The following is a 16,440-nucleotide window of genomic DNA, read 5'->3' as shown; positions in this document are numbered from 1 at the left end:
ATTAACTTCCGATAAGACTACTACAGCTCTTCGAAGAGTGGTTGCTCGAGACTCTGCACTGCATTTTAAAGCAGAAGCAACTGTCGTAATCGATGACAGCATTTCAACTCCATTTGCTTCTCTTGGTGGTTGTAGAGCAAAGAGCCATTTCATCACAGTGTGTAAATTAGTAACTGAAGCAATCCCGACCTCCTTGTAATGAGCAAGATATATTGCAGAAACCTGTATGTGCTTTATGAGGCGGTTACACTGGCTACCAATCCTAATTTGTTGATCATTAGGGCACTCCTCAAGATACATTACTATCTGGTCTATGATGCCGCCAGCCGAACCTTCTCTTTCCACTTCGTTGACCAGCAAGCCATCGTTGGACTTCTGCAATAAGCTTAATTTACTTTTGACTAGTTTTGAAGAGTCGCTCGGAGGTTCAAGAAGCCAGTAGCCATTAAATGCTGTCTCAAAAGTCACTAGAAAGGGTTTGTGATCATTTGCGTCGCTTTTGTTGCTCATGGTGCTTTCTCTGTAGAAATCTGAAAATCTCCTCGAAGTGTAAAGTGCAAACTGTCTGCATCAACGCTAGTTTTTATATCCGACTCTAGATGGGTGTGGTTTCAAAGAAAAATCTATATAACCGCGGGTGTGAGCTGTTTTTGTTCTTGTAGCAAAAGTCTGTAAAGTGAACTGTGCGCTATTATGGAAGACACTCAATCTATGGAAGTTGTTATTGCAGGATCCACATACTCTCTTCAAGAATTACCCGCATCTAGTAGTGCTATAGTACAAGAAGGAAGGGCTCGCTTGCTTGGAGCACTTGATTTGGAAGCACTTGTCGATGACTTAGGAAGATTGGGTAACTTTATACGTATTGCCTATCATGGAGTGGCTGGATATACAAAGCTACAGATCAAAATCCAACGAATTGGATATGACGTTACTAAGTTATGTGATAAATCAGCTATCACTGTTGGTAAATTCAAAAATGCATCATCTACAATACTCCACACACTACAAGGAACATACCAGTATCTTCTGGATGGTCTGGAAGACATGGCTCTTGAAACACTTTCAGATATGTCTGAAACAGCAAAAGAAATGGCAGATGCTGCAAATCAGCTTCACAAAGATTTTGAACAGCAGTCTGAAGTAGTCGTTACTACTTTAGAGGAAACCCAGACACAGCAAGGAATGGAGCAAAAGAAAAAGAAAGAATTAGAAGAAGAGCGCCGTAAAATGGAAACAAATAAGAAGGAACAAGAAGCAGCTCATCAAGAAGCCTGTAGACTTGAAGCTCAAGCAGAAATGTATATGGAGAAAGCTGAAAAGAAAGAAGACAAAGCAATAGCTGAACAAAGCAGTGTTCTAAAAAATATTGCAAATGGATTCACTGGCATGGTCGGGTTTAAAGCATTTGATATGGATCCCCACAAAGATGCTGCAAAAGCTGCCCGTGAGGAAAAGATGGTTTACTACAAAAAGATGAATGAGCAACAGGAAAAACGCCGTGAAGCTTTAATGAAACTGGCTCAGTATACAATAACCATCCAACAAACAAAAGACGATGAAGCCCAAACAGAAAATGCTATACATGCATTGCAGTGTGCCATTGGAGCACTTAAGTCACTGTCTGCAGTCATGATGCAAGCTGCAACATTCTGGCTGCAAATGAAGTCTCATTGCGATGACCTTGCAAAAGCTGATGTTAAGAAGCAGATTGAAACGGTTTTGAGGCTACCAGAGGAGAGGCGCATGAAGGTATGGACTTCAATAGCTTTTAAAGTCAAAGCAGTACGTTACTATGCAAAGTGGGTTGCTCTTGATGATGTTTGCACTATATATGTGGACAGGATCAAACTCACACAACGTGAGCTGTACACATACATCCAAGAAGCCCTACTGCCAAAAGAAGCGCATGAAAAAGCCAGAAGTTTGGCAAGCAGACTTCAAGCAGACCTTGAGGAGCAGCAAAAGGCTATTGCTGATAAGCAATTCAAACACAATGAAGCAATAAAGGCTCTTCAAAATGAAGAACAATAAACTGAAATGAATGCTGTGAGCAATAACTTGGTTTTGTGAACTGACTTTTCCAATAATTGATTAATTAAAATATTATTTTGCTACTTTGAATTAACACTTATGTGTACATGTAGATAATAGAGAAGCAAAAGAAGAGAGAATTAGATCTACATGTACATGTACATTGTACACATACAGTGTACAATTAGTTTCATCCCTCCCTATGAGACTAATGTACATGTACATGTACAATAATTTAACACAAATACAAGTATAAAAAACATTGACATGATTATTGCTGTGCCGTATGGCTCATGGCAGTGCAAAAGAGTACTTGCAGTGACAAATGCATATCATTTACACAAAATACATGTCTATTTGTACATGTACATGTACATGTAATAAGCAACACATGAAATAATGTTGTAAAACATTCAAAAATAAATAATAGCAATTTTAATGAAACTACAGTACAATGAAATTTAAAAGACAACCATCTATTAATAAAATAAATTCGATTTCAAAGGTATACATGCAGGTACATGTATTACAATGTACAATGTATATCTAGAATTTAATAAATAAATTTAATAATAAATTAATAATAAATAATTTGATAATAAATTCTACTGACTATCCTAATTCTCTACCAGTAGTGTAAAGGTTATACGGCTACAATCACAAAAGGAATACTGTACATACATGTACATGTACATGTATAACATTCATTCATTGAATGAATGAAATTATTAAACGACTTAAATGTACATTCAGTAGCTAGCTAATATTCCTTACTCAAACACTTCCATCATCAGTGTATGTGGTAATTTTCCTGACTTTTATACAAGTACATGTACATGTATCACCTTTTAAAGGAACATAAATGTATCAAAGAACAGCCATAACACTGTATAGACTAAATCTTTTTAATGCATGTACTGTACATATACCCTTACTGCAACAGGCTGTACTAGGCACCAATAGAGGAAAGAAAAATTGTCTCACATTAACTGTACTACATGTATATGCAACATATACATTACTGTATGATGCAGTACCAATTTGAAGCCTACGTATATTATGATTAAAAAGTTTATAATTAACTGCTTAAATTGACTTGCTGTCAAAAAAGAAGTTGAAACTTAAATTATATTTACAGCTACTGTACAACTTCATAATATAGTAAAAGTTTATATGTACTACAGTATATGTTCAAATTTTCGAGGGTTCAAAATTTCGTGTTTTCAAATGAAATTTGCTCAAAAGTTAATTTTTGTGTGAGCTAATTTTCGTGTTCTGGCCATAGTCTACATACAATAGAATAGCATTAGAGGTGGTTTAAATTTCGTGGATTTAAGGTGAGCACGAAAATAACGAAATTTAATACACCTTGAAAATTAAGACGCGTACGGTATACATGTACATGTACATGTACATGTACACATGTATGTGAATATAAATACAACAAAAGCAAATGAATATCCCATTCATTCTCAGATTTTGAAATGCATGAACAAAACTTTAATCGGACAAGGACACGGAAGCACGTTATCAAATGTAAGTATTCATCATGTAGCATAATACATGATGCAAGATGACGTTTATCCACAGCATACTGTAACAGTACATGTACATGTAGAGCAAAAGAGTTACATATTATGATGGATAGTAAAAGCAAGAAAAAATTCTAAACCACAGCACAATGAAATATATAAGCATATGTATAGTATCAGGAGTCCTGACAGTATACATGTACCAATTATTGTTTTTAATTTATAGTACATTATAAGCAGAGCCATACACCAATTAAAGTACATGTACATACATGTATGATTACATGTACATGTACCTTACTACTAAAGTGAAAAACAGGTAATATTAAAGAAACAATTGTTCTTTACAAGTACCTTTAATTACAACACATTAAGCTAAAAATGCAATACTGAAGTTATATTACATGTACTTGTGGCCTTCCACAATTCCACATGAGACAGGTTTCTACCACTACTGTAGAGAAACCTTCAACCCCAACATGTACTGTACAGTAAACTAGACATATTTCTTAAGGAAACTCTTCCTGAAAAATCCCCTTGCCGTCACTCCACTCATTACACTCTTATACTCGATTGACCACAAGCAATAACAGTAGATCTAACCCTATAGGTACATACATGTACATGAACATGTACTGGGCTGTATAGCTAAAAAATTTGGTGGAGTAAAACTTTGGCAAATTTGGTGAATTGAGGTCCATTTGCCAAATTTTTCATCTGATAAGGCTCCATAGAGGCATACACAGAGTTAAAATTTTGCCAAAATTTTAACCTCCAAACCTCTTTTAGAGTCAATTCGCCATATTTTAGCACTCCAAATTTTTTAGCTATATACAGAAATTCGTGGTATACATGTATGTACATGAACATTGAAGATGCATACATTCATAAAATACACGATGGTTTATACATGTACATGCATGCATTAGTAACATGTTAACAATGTATTGAAACCTAATACTAGAAGGCATCTAAAATTAAATTAAGTGAATACGATTAAGTTTTTGTGTACATGTACAAACATAGATACTGTACTTTCATTTTCTGTACAAGGTATAACCACTACTTAAGGCGGGTGTCCAATATGACGCATGCATGTCCGTCATGACCGGAAGTGCTATATGAATACTGATGGGAGCATGTGTGAATGCATCAGATTAGAAAACAATTCTATTCTGATGCATTGACGCATACTTCCATTGGTTTATACAGCACTTCCGGTCATGACGCTAGTGCATAAAAAACAATGCGTCATATTGAGAACCCGCCTTAAGTCATTGTGTTTTTATGAAACAATACTAGAGAACATCCAGAATAATTATATTGATATGCAAGCACATTGCACATGTAAATTTTATGAGTATCAAGAGAGTATGTATATAGTATTCTTTCTCTTGCAATGAGGACATGCAAGTTGATTGCATCAGTAAGAGTACATGCATATAAACTTTTGTCCTACAAAACTATACGAAAGTATCTCTGAAATAAAAACACCTGAATAATTATGGTAACATGTAATGCGGTCACAATGTTCTGTGAAATATAGAAGCTCTACTGTAAGAATTTGATACCTATACATACCATAAAAACTTTGTGAGAGCTTTAACAAACAATATACAGAATGTGGTGTGTCACAAGCAAAATAATGAAATTAAATACATGTAAGTGTAGTCATGTACATGTACATGTACATACAATGTACTGTACATAATGTTTACCATTTTTCATATTGATTATCTTTTACTATTACTATTACACTACCATTGTTTATGATGAAACTACATGTACATTTACAAGTACATGTACATGTACCTGTGCATGTAATGCCTTCTAAACTAAACTGTTTCCTAGTTTCAACCATTGTAAGATACTAAGAGGGGAATTCTTTAGAAATCCCCACAAAGTACAGATATTACAATGACAATGCAAAATGATAAAGTTTCTCTAACACAGCATTCTTTTATCAGTATCAAAATTGACAGCTAATACTCTGCTGAGTCAGGATTGCTAATGCTGACTAAAGGTACTTTTTGACCACAGCATACATACATGTAAAATGTACATAGATGTACAGTACAATGTAAACTAGACATGTTTCTACTATGAAACTCCTCCTGAAAAATAACCTTGCTTTTATTTAATATTTGAGTACCATAGTAAATGTTGCAATATGACATTTATACATAGAGCATACTGCAGTACATGTACACATAAAGCAAAAGAGTCAAAGGTTACAAATATTATGATGGACGGTAAAAGCAAAAAAAATTCTAAAACACAGCACAATGAAAAATACATGTACATGTACATGTATATGCATAGTATCAGGAGTCCTGATAGCATATACGTGTACGTACAAGTATTATAGTTTTTACTTTATACTACATGTACATGTACATTATAAGCACATCCATACACTAAAGTACATTTAAATTTGTACATGTACATGTACATGTACCTACATGTACATGTAATAAAATACCAAAGTAAAAAACAGGATGATACTTATATTAAATGAAAAAATTGTCATTTACAAGTACATATACTTTTAATTACAGCACATTATGCTAAAAATGTATTTACTTGCCATTCACAATTCCACATGAGACAAGTTTCTAACTTTCTACCACTACTGCAGGGAAACCTTCAACCACTACATGTACTGTACATGTAAACTAGACATACTTTTAAAGGAAACTCATCCTTAAAAATCCCCTTGCTATTACTCAACTTTTTAATTTATACCATTACTCATATTTGATTGACCACAAGCAATAACAGTAAATCTAATGTGTACATGTAATTTAGTGTCTGTGTACATGAACATTGAAGATGCATACATGTACATGTGTATATCTATAAAACACACAATGTTTTATGTACATGTACATGTATGTACAGGCAAGCATTAGCAACATGTTCAAAACTGTGACATTTAAATGAATTGTTAGTATTGCAAACCTAACACTAGAATGCATATAAAATTCTGCTGACACAGGCTTGCCTGAAGAGAACACTTTAGAACTTAATTCTCTGATATCTATAAGCACACACTTTATTCTAAAAGAGCTCTTTGATTATTGTTGTCATTGTCGATTCAGTATATCCATATTTGTTGGCTATCGCTCTATCTTAGTCCTACCTGCTGACACTATATGTACATGTATACTGGTAAATCTATATCAGTATAATACTCAATTTTAACTTGCTATTTTGGGTTTCAGAATTAGCTCAAATATATACATGTACATGTACAAATTTACATGTGCAATTGTACTACCTACATGTATTCATGAAAATCAAAGTTGAGAGAAGAGGAACATGTCATTTCAAAATCTCTGGGCACATACACTGTATCTACAATACAGAGTAGGTGTGTAAGCACTCATGCACAATGTACATGCATGTAAATGTAAAAAACATACATAAAGTCTCATGTGTGACTATACATACAATGAAAGCAAATTTGAACTGCATGACTCAACCCATTGCCCTCCTATCCATTCTCAGAAGCTGAAATGTGGATCGGCATAACACAGAGTATACAGCAAAAACAGTCATAAGGTTACTAATATTATGACAGGTGGGAACAGAACATATTCCTAACAATACAGCCGCATAGGGGATTTATCCAGCTGCATAGGGGATTTCTTCTCTGTGCGGATTTATTGTGCGCAGAGCATTCATGCATAATTATACGTCTAAATGCATACAGATGTACAATACATATACATTGTACATACAGTATATACAACACTCCTGACAATGGTATGCATAGTTGTAGTACCAGAATAATCAGCCAAATACATGTATTATGATAGAAAAATTATTGATTATGTATGGTATAACTTGATTAACTTGCTTATTCATGTACATGTAGCTTGCTTGGGTGGCTTAATAAGAACACATCAGTTGTTCTATTGTCCTGCAAATTACACTGTACATGTACAATGCATGACATGTATGATAAACACACTAAGCATAACAACTGAAATTGTTAAAAATGGACAGAAAAGGCTTCAAAAATGGCATAGCCAAAATTGAGGTGTACGTCCTTCACAAACCATTTTTTCCCACTTCACTCATATCAACAACCCAATACCCTATAAAAGCTAGGTCACAAATATTAAGCTCAATCTAACAAGACAATACCAAAACTTGCCACATGTCAAATACATGCATATATGTACATGTACATGTATGTATGTACATGTATACAAGTACGGTACCTACAATGTACATGTATATACATGCACGTACATGTACCTGAATAAGCATAGAAAATAAAAGAAGAATTATGTGAGTTCTATAGGATCATAACTGCATGAGAGAGAAGGAAGATGTAATTTTCAGTTCTTGGGCGTGAATCTGTAGTACAATAAGTGTGCAACCATTCATAAGCAAAATGAACACATACATTAGAATATTACTATAGCCTGCCAACAAGCTCATTTATTGACACACAAAATGTACTTAGCATACTATTGGACTTTAATAGTACTTTTCCATACAAGAGAGAAAATAAGTTGCTAAGATGTATACTTTCAGTCAAACTTGCGCCATTGTAGAAGCCCTTCAATAAGTCTCTCATGTGTATCACACAGTACATGTACATGTATATAAACTGCCAGTAAATATTTTTATTTATTCTAAAGGTAATGTCTCACTACTTTTGTAAAGGAATCCAAAAGCACAACAAAAACCACCTGTAATCCCTGTATTCCCTTGAAGTTTTTACTACTTGGAAACATATTACCTATAGTACATATTCTTCAGAGCCTTAATTATCTCTCTAGCAATTTGGCTTTAAGTTAAGTCCAAAAATCCAATTTTCTTTGATAATGATAAATCGTGTAAAGGACAACTATACAAATAGTTAATATTTTATTTCTTGTACAGTCTACTTCAAGATGGCTAACATAACCCTCTGCCTATTGCAGATGGTACACGACTACACAGTATGCCTTAGCCAAAGTTTTGCCTCTCATAAAACTACATGTACATACATGTACATGTAAAATATGAGCTGAAGAACGGCACTGTGCATACATGTACATATAATAGAAAAATTTCAAAACCACCAGACACATTCAATAAAATTTTTGTGCTTTCAGCCAACAAACAATTAAGTGAAAATTTTGAAAAGAAATAATGTTCAAATGACAAAGGATATATATTCTATTAGTAAAATTCAACTGTTAATCTTAGTGTTACTTCAAGTTCAATGCTTCAAACTCCTCGTGGCCGGGAATCAAGATCTAGATCTATATCACTTATAACATTATATGTATATATACATAATATTCCAGCTATTTATGTACTAGACAGTCTAGACCAGACTGAGTCTGACTCTCACCAGATAGTACATCTAAAAGTATATTTACATCATCTAATACATGTAGTGTTTATAGTTTAGTTACCATTCTTTGAGCTATCCTTGAGTCTAAAACCCGAGCTAAAACCCAATCACCCATTGCATCCATTGCTATAAATAATTTTTAACCCTTTCATGCCGTTACCATAGTAACGGACTATAATGGACGAAATAATCGAAGGATACCAAGATTTGTCCTCACAGGAGGATTTGAACAGCGAAGGCAAGTCATTTTATTTAACTGTGTAATCGAATTTTTGTTGTAATTGGTATCAAAATAAATTGCATGTTCAGCATGTTACTGAAGGGTTCTCACCTTCAATATTGTGAAGTCATTCACTGTGTAACTTGAACAATCACTTATTGTATCTAATATATTCTCTGTACTGCCAGCCAGAGATACTGGCCATGCATTGCTATTGTAAATCAAGGTGTTCCACCATTTTGTCACTTAGTCTCGCTTTTTGACTTTTGGACGCCATCCAAAAGTCAAAAAGGGGTGGAGAGTGTGGCTGCGGGAGACTACTTGTCACTACTGTCACAGATTTTAATTTACAAATTTCAACAAAACCATGAAATTAGCAAAAGTTAAGTCTCTGGAAATTTTCTGGCTACATGGTACATGTATATGCTACATGTATCTTGATTAGTGATCACTGTTTGCTATGCATCATTTCACAAAGCATTATTTAATGGGTATGCATGTACATGTACATGTATCAACAGCTCCCACCTTCACCAGCAAAATTAAATTCATGATATACATGTACATGTATGTGCACATGTACTTAAAGTTTTGCTTTATTAGCACAAAGTTCACATGTACATGTAAGTCCCTCAAGCTACATGTATACGATATGTGCATGTACTGTACATTGTACATGTACATTACTTTAGGAGTTTAGGAGGGTTATTCTTATACTAAATTACATGCATGTACATGTATCTTGATTTGTGCATGTGATTGATTGCATATACTGTACATGTACATGTACATTTAGGTTTTGATCAGAGCATTACAACCACCAGTAGTAGCAGTAGTGAGAATGAACTTGGAGGCGGCCTTTCTGATGAATATGAAGATTATGAAGAAAGAGAGGAAGAGAGTGTCCCTCTTAACACTAATTCTTATTTTGAGGATGACAGTGGCAGTATAACTGATCCACCTAAATCTTCATCGGTTAATGTGAAGAAACAGCAGAAGCTTAACAGAAAAGTAAATATAAATATACCGTAATTCCTCTAAAAATTTGTCACATCAAGTTTTGTATTTGTAATTTTTAAAAACAAAATTTTAGAGGGAGAGTAGCTATGAAGCTTATAAATAAATTATTTTGTTGAATTTGGAGGGATCCAATAATACACAAAACCAGCTGTATACTAACCTGGCTGTTCAGAGTATCCTTCTCTCATACTGAACTTAGCCAAGTGATGAAATTAGAACCACGTTGAACAATAATATTAAAAACGAATTTTTAGAATGAATTATGGTAGAAATTTTGAAATAATTATTTATTTTCAAATTTAGAGCGTCGAATATTTAGAGGAATTACGGTACATGTACAAGCTACATGTAGGCTACAAGTACAATGTACATGTACATGTACTGTGTTTAATTTCTTGCTGTACTGTGTGTATATTTACAGATTTATAATTACTTTTTCATGTTATTTTGTAGGAAGTAAAAGAATTTTACAAATTATCATCCAACATGGCTCAAATGAATGACAACTTGGAGGAAAAGCAAGCAGAATTACATCAAGCAATGTAATCAATGCATGTTCACATGCAGTACATGTGAGATACTGTGCATCTACATGTACATGTACATTGTATGTCAGGAAATTTTTACTTTGACTCTTATTTGGCAAGATGAAAAATGATAGAAGAATTTAGATAGACATACACATGTACATGTACATGTAGATGTACATGTACAATTAAAAAATTAAATCACAGTATGTAATTTTTGAAACTGTTATGTTTTTCTGTTATAGGAAAAAGCTGTCTCAGTGCAGAGAAAGTGCAAGGAAGTTAAAAACTGAATGTTATCAGATTGAATCAGGTTTACTGCTAGAAGAAGAGTCACCTGAACAGACTAAGTATGATTGTACTAGTGCATGTATATGCACATGTAGTACTTGTACAATAAAGTACATGCAGTAACTAATGTGTATAGATGTGTGTGCTATGCTACTTTTGTGCTACAGATGTAGCATATAAGTCAACTCAATTGCCAGATTACTCTTCATTTTTTCCCCTTTAAGGCCTTTGAATGATTCAGGACTAGCTAAGCAACAGTTAGAGAAAACAAGAAAAGAATTATCAGTAAAACAATGTCATGAAGATGATCTTAAAATTAAAATAAGTCAACTTGAGTGAGTTTCTTATCAATAGATTTTTATATACATGTACATGTGCATGCATGTACTGGTCAATAGATTTGTTCTTCCAATAGTTTTCTTTCCAAATTGTAAAGTACATGTACATGCATGTATATTAATTTGGGTTATCAATATTTTCTACATGTAGATGTACATGTATCTTGCATAAATCAGAAATGATTGCAAGTACTGTACATATGCATGCATGTACATATGCATGCATGTACATGTACTGTGTATAGTTGTAATTGGATTTTAAGTACATGTAGCACAGTGACTATTTAGAAAAGGTTCCGTTTGAATTTGCACTTGCTGCCTCACATTGTAGACAAAATTAATGTAGCTGCTATAATTGTAGCCTTTCCTGTAATGTTCATGTATACATGTATGTGTACACGTGTAGGCTTGATCTGTTAGAGGCCCAGCTACTACAGTCAACTGAATGTAGTGATCCATCATCATTTTATCAACAACAGAAGATGATAATACAACAGCACAAGCACAAACAAGGTACAAGAATTGTTTGGCCTATGTACATGTATAAATACATATACATGTACATGTATATACATATACATGTACATCATATACATGTACGGTACATACTGTACATGCTACTGCATTATGACTTTTGAATTTATGGATGTGGTTATGTCCTCAATACATTATACACTTACTGGTAATTGAGACATGTAGATTGCCAAAGATTTAATTATCATTACAATCTTAAATTTTTTTGTCATTCTTACCAAAACAAATTGTCAATAATTTATAAGTAAAGATGTAATCATCCATGTACAGTACATGTATATGTGTCTTTGACTAGTCAGCATATTATATAGTACATATACATGTATATGTACATGTACATTTAGTGTACAGTATATTGTTTCAATGGCCCTGCCATCTGAGAGAGCTTGCTCATGAGAGCAGAAGCAATTACAAAATTTCCTTGTACGTGTACTTGATTCATTCTGTGTTGGGAAGAGTACTATATGTAAGGAAGGCCCTAGAAGTTTCTCATCTTATTTTGTATGGTACATGTACATGCACATCTACATTATTTGAGAGTGCATGCATGCATGCCATAATTGGATTGTGTATACATACATTTTGATTCTGCATGTACATGTCATTGAAACCTAATGCATTGTGTACATTTATAGGATTACTAAGAGTGCAGACACAGACTAGAGAAGTGATTGAGGCTCAAAGAAGAGACTTAAAAGATGAAAGAGACAAAAGACATCGAAAGGTTGCAGCCATTAAAACTGTTCAGTCTACACAGAAAGGAGAGAAACTTCAACAACATCTACGAGAGAAATCAGCAAAGTACAAAAATTAAAAAATGATATTAATTTTCATGGTTAATCTTGTACCTTTATGTTAGACTTAGGATAGAAAGAGCTGCTAATGAAGAGATAGAGCTTGAAGATAGAAAGACAAGGATAAAAGCTTTACTTAGTTTAAAGAAAAATATTGAATCTAGTCAAGTAATTGCGTGCTTTATCTTATATTGCATTTACATGTACAGTACATGCACATGTACGGTTACACTTCATTTTATCATGCATTACATGTACATGTACATGTACAATGTATGCATGCAGTATACATGAAATTCAACAAATTTGAGATCACATACATGTACATGTACATTGTCTATTTGTACATGTACTTCTATCCCTCAGTTGGCATGCATTATATACATTTACTTGTACATTCATGTAATGTACATGTACACATGTACAACAAATATTGAAATGTACCAATATACATGTACATGTACATGTAGGTTCCAAATACATGTACATGTACATGCATGTTTGCCATATAGCTAGAAAATTTGGAGTGCTAATATTTGGCAAACTGACTCTGAAAGAGGTTTGAAAGTTAAAATCAAATTGTAGACTAAAAGTTTGTCAAATGGACCTTAATTTGCCAAATTCGCCAAAGTTTTACTCCACCGAATTTTCACTCCACCGAATTTTCTAGCTATACAGTATATTAACATTGTGTAATATTCTATAATATACATATACATGTATGTGTACAAGGATACAAGCATACTCATGAAATGAATCTATAATTATTAGGAATCAATGCGTGCTCATCAGTCACTACTAAAAGAAAAAGAAAAGACTAAATTGAAGGAAGAAGAGGAAGAGAAGTCAAAACTGGCGATGGAAATGAGAGGAGAGGATCCCACTGTTATTATATTAAAAAGAAAAAGACTAGAGCAATTAAGCAAAGAAAAACAGTAAGATATACACATGTACATGTAGCATTTTAGAATATACATGTACATTGTAACATATAACATGCATAGTGATTCATACTTTCTTTTATGCTTGTAGGATTTTTGAGCAGAAAATTAAAAGGAGACAAGTACGGTATATACATGTACTTTGTTACACAAGCATGTTTAATGTTGTACATTTATGCTGTAAGTATTTGTATATAGATACACATGTACTCTGTACATTGTATATCACCAAGGTTTTTTTAAGTGAAACATTTTCTGTGACTTTTGCATTTTTCTTGCCATTGTGTCTCTATTGCATAAGTTAAAATGAAAAATTATTTATTGCCACATGGATTGTAAACTACATGTACATGTACAGTACATGCATGTATTCAGAAAATTTTATGAAAATTGTTGCACGAAAATATTTTACCACAAAAACAAACCAGTTTATGTTTTACTCAAAATCACTGCAGCTCTTAAGCCAGTGAATTTTTGAAAAATTCTAACCCTTGTACTTTTAGGCTGAGATCATTTCTCAACTATTGGATGAAACTAAGAGATTATCTAAACAATCGCAACAACAGGAACATCAAGATTTAGCACAGAAGAAAGATAGAGCTACCACAAAAGTACTTTATACACTGCGTTTGACATAAATGTAGATGTAATTATCATTTCTGCATGTAATGTACGTGTATGTGCACATATAGAAAACAGGAATTAAACTTGAAACAAGTGATGAAAATGAAGAGGATGGATTAGTTACTGTTACTGAAAGTAATGAAGAGAATGTACCTGCAGATGAAACTGGTAGTGATACTTCAATTAAGAAGCTGCCATCAAAAGATATGGCTATGTAAGATAGAGTACATATAGAGAAAGTATATTTATTATGCAATGAGAAAATAAAATGGAGTGCATACATGATAATAATTATTCATTACATTGTACTTGTTTGTCATTTTAATTATGTTTAAGTCATAAATTATAGCATGTAGGGAGAGTTGAATTTTTTTGTTAATGCATGTACAAGTACATGTACTTTTAGGAAGAAGACACTACTTCAACCAGATATACCTGGTTTATGGGAGCCAAAATCAGAGCAGAAACTAGCAAAACAAATTAAACGAAGCAAAATGGAGCAGGTTTGTGTTGCGTGCATTAACTATAATTACAGGGCCACACAGGCACATGTACATGCATGTACTTTTACATTTACATTTTCATGTACTTGTAATGTACATATATATATACATATGCATACACATGTGCTTAATGAGAAGGAGCTGCACATGTACATGCATGCCTTTACTGTTTATTGATGGGAGTATAAAGAGGCCTATGTCTAAATTAAAGGAAATTACTCTAGTAAGCTTATTTTGTATACTGTACAATAATTATGAAACTGCATATGTGCATGTCTTGCTGTTCTTTCTGTTTTAAAACCACAGCTCATAAATTGTTTGTATACACATACTGTTTTATTTTCTATTATTTTTTATATCAAAAATTGTTATAATCTAGTCTATAATGGAAAAGAGGCTTACGAAGCTAAAAGAAAGTGTGATATCTACTCAAGTTGCTGCAGGAAAAGTATTCAAGGTATTATACCTGTACACTACTTTGTTATTGATTACATGTATTACTATCAGGGAGAACATTCATTTCTCAGCAAACCAGAAGAAATTATATTTAAGGTACAGTATCATATACCCACATTTACACATGTACACATACTGTACATGCATGTAACAATTCCGATGGGAAAAATGATTGTTTGAATTGTACTTTTTACGGCTATGAATTGTACATGTATTTACACACACAATGATCATGTACATGGACATGTACATGTACATTATATATCATACAATCTACAGTAAATAATACATGTAAGTCAGCTACATGTATTAAAGCCTGCCACTGGAGAAACGAGAAAGATAAAAGATGCCAATATTGTAGGATTGTAACATTGAGCATGTCTCTTTTACACCATTAGTCTTTATCATGCAGGAGGAACTGGAAATACTGTAAATGTACATGTGAATATGTACATTGTACATATACAGTACATGGTATGCATGTAGGCTAGCTCTCATTTTTGTAGCATGGCAGATCCATTATTTTTCTATACTTGTGTGTTACTTTAGGATTTTGATGTTGGAAAAGTATATAAAAAGAAGGTGCAGTTAACTAATGTGTCATATTCAATCAGTCATGTTAAACTACTTGGAGCCAGTGATAATCTCAAAAACTTCGTACAAATTGAGTTAGTTTTTTTCCATGCAAGTACATGTATGTACATGCAAACATTATTCATTTTTGTCCTGTTCATTTATGTACATGTATATATGTATACCTGATATGTACATTTAAATGACAGTAAATTAAAAGTAAATTAAATTTAGACGTGGACAGTAAATTAAAAGGACATGTACATTTAACTACGTTGTATCTCTTACATGTATTTGCACACACTGCTTATTGCTTGTTGTATGTGTACATAAACATAATTGATATGTTTTATGTACATGTTGTTTAATTGTTTCATTCATGCATACATGTACATGTACATGTACATTGTACATGCATGTACTTTTGTTATGCAAAATGTGAAAAGCATTAAAATTGGTTAAAACAATTTGCATACATGTACATGTACTATATAAACCATGGTTTCGAGGTGTGTATCAGTAATGTAAGACCTGAGCCCCGAGATGTCTGCCCGAGGCGAAGCCGAGGGCAGACATCGAGGGGCGAAGGTCTTACATTACTGATACTCACCGAGAAACCATGGTTCATATAATATGTGCTATATTTACTGTAAGATCTATGGGATCTACCAGGGACGGATGCGTGTTTTGCTCG

General features: G+C 33.3%; 1 protein-coding gene and 1 long non-coding RNA gene across 4 annotated transcripts in view; one reads left to right on the top strand and one right to left on the bottom strand.

Moving 5' to 3' along the window:
* Positions 1–8,665: 8,665 nt before the first annotated feature.
* On the bottom strand, positions 8,666–9,059 carry LOC109582006 (uncharacterized). The gene is made up of 2 exons (XR_002184857.1): positions 8,987–9,059; positions 8,666–8,934 (listed from the first exon to the last, which is right to left on the bottom strand). It is a non-coding gene; the product is annotated as an uncharacterized LOC109582006 (long non-coding RNA).
* A 5-nt stretch (positions 9,060–9,064) lies between these two features.
* The window catches only part of LOC100640750 (cilia- and flagella-associated protein 74-like), a 15,479-nt gene continuing 8,103 nt past the window's right edge, over positions 9,065–16,440 (top strand). For all 3 annotated transcript variants that reach the window (XR_002184856.1, XM_019996542.1, XM_019996541.1), the window contains exons 1-16: positions 9,065–9,163; positions 9,942–10,156; positions 10,619–10,707; positions 10,938–11,042; positions 11,208–11,318; positions 11,728–11,834; positions 12,491–12,656; positions 12,715–12,817; positions 13,421–13,584; positions 13,682–13,712; positions 14,094–14,201; positions 14,283–14,428; positions 14,621–14,717; positions 15,097–15,174; positions 15,225–15,269; positions 15,723–15,841. Coding sequence is in view for 2 of the 3 variants with exons in the window: in XM_019996542.1 (XP_019852101.1) it covers positions 9,103–9,163; positions 9,942–10,156; positions 10,619–10,707; positions 10,938–11,042; positions 11,208–11,318; positions 11,728–11,834; positions 12,491–12,656; positions 12,715–12,817; positions 13,421–13,584; positions 13,682–13,712; positions 14,094–14,201; positions 14,283–14,428; positions 14,621–14,717; positions 15,097–15,174; positions 15,225–15,269; positions 15,723–15,841 (1,745 nt within the window). In the remaining variant the exon portion in view is untranslated. The remainder of the gene's footprint in view (positions 9,164–9,941; positions 10,157–10,618; positions 10,708–10,937; positions 11,043–11,207; positions 11,319–11,727; positions 11,835–12,490; positions 12,657–12,714; positions 12,818–13,420; positions 13,585–13,681; positions 13,713–14,093; positions 14,202–14,282; positions 14,429–14,620; positions 14,718–15,096; positions 15,175–15,224; positions 15,270–15,722; positions 15,842–16,440) is intronic.

The sequence above is a fragment of the Amphimedon queenslandica genome, unplaced genomic scaffold (assembly GCF_000090795.2).
Source record: "Amphimedon queenslandica unplaced genomic scaffold, v1.1 AMPQUscaffold_13406, whole genome shotgun sequence".
NCBI classification, from domain to species: domain Eukaryota; kingdom Metazoa; phylum Porifera; class Demospongiae; order Haplosclerida; family Niphatidae; genus Amphimedon; species Amphimedon queenslandica.
Note: the sequence above shows the minus strand (reverse complement) of the source record. Positions and strands in the feature narration are given on the sequence as shown.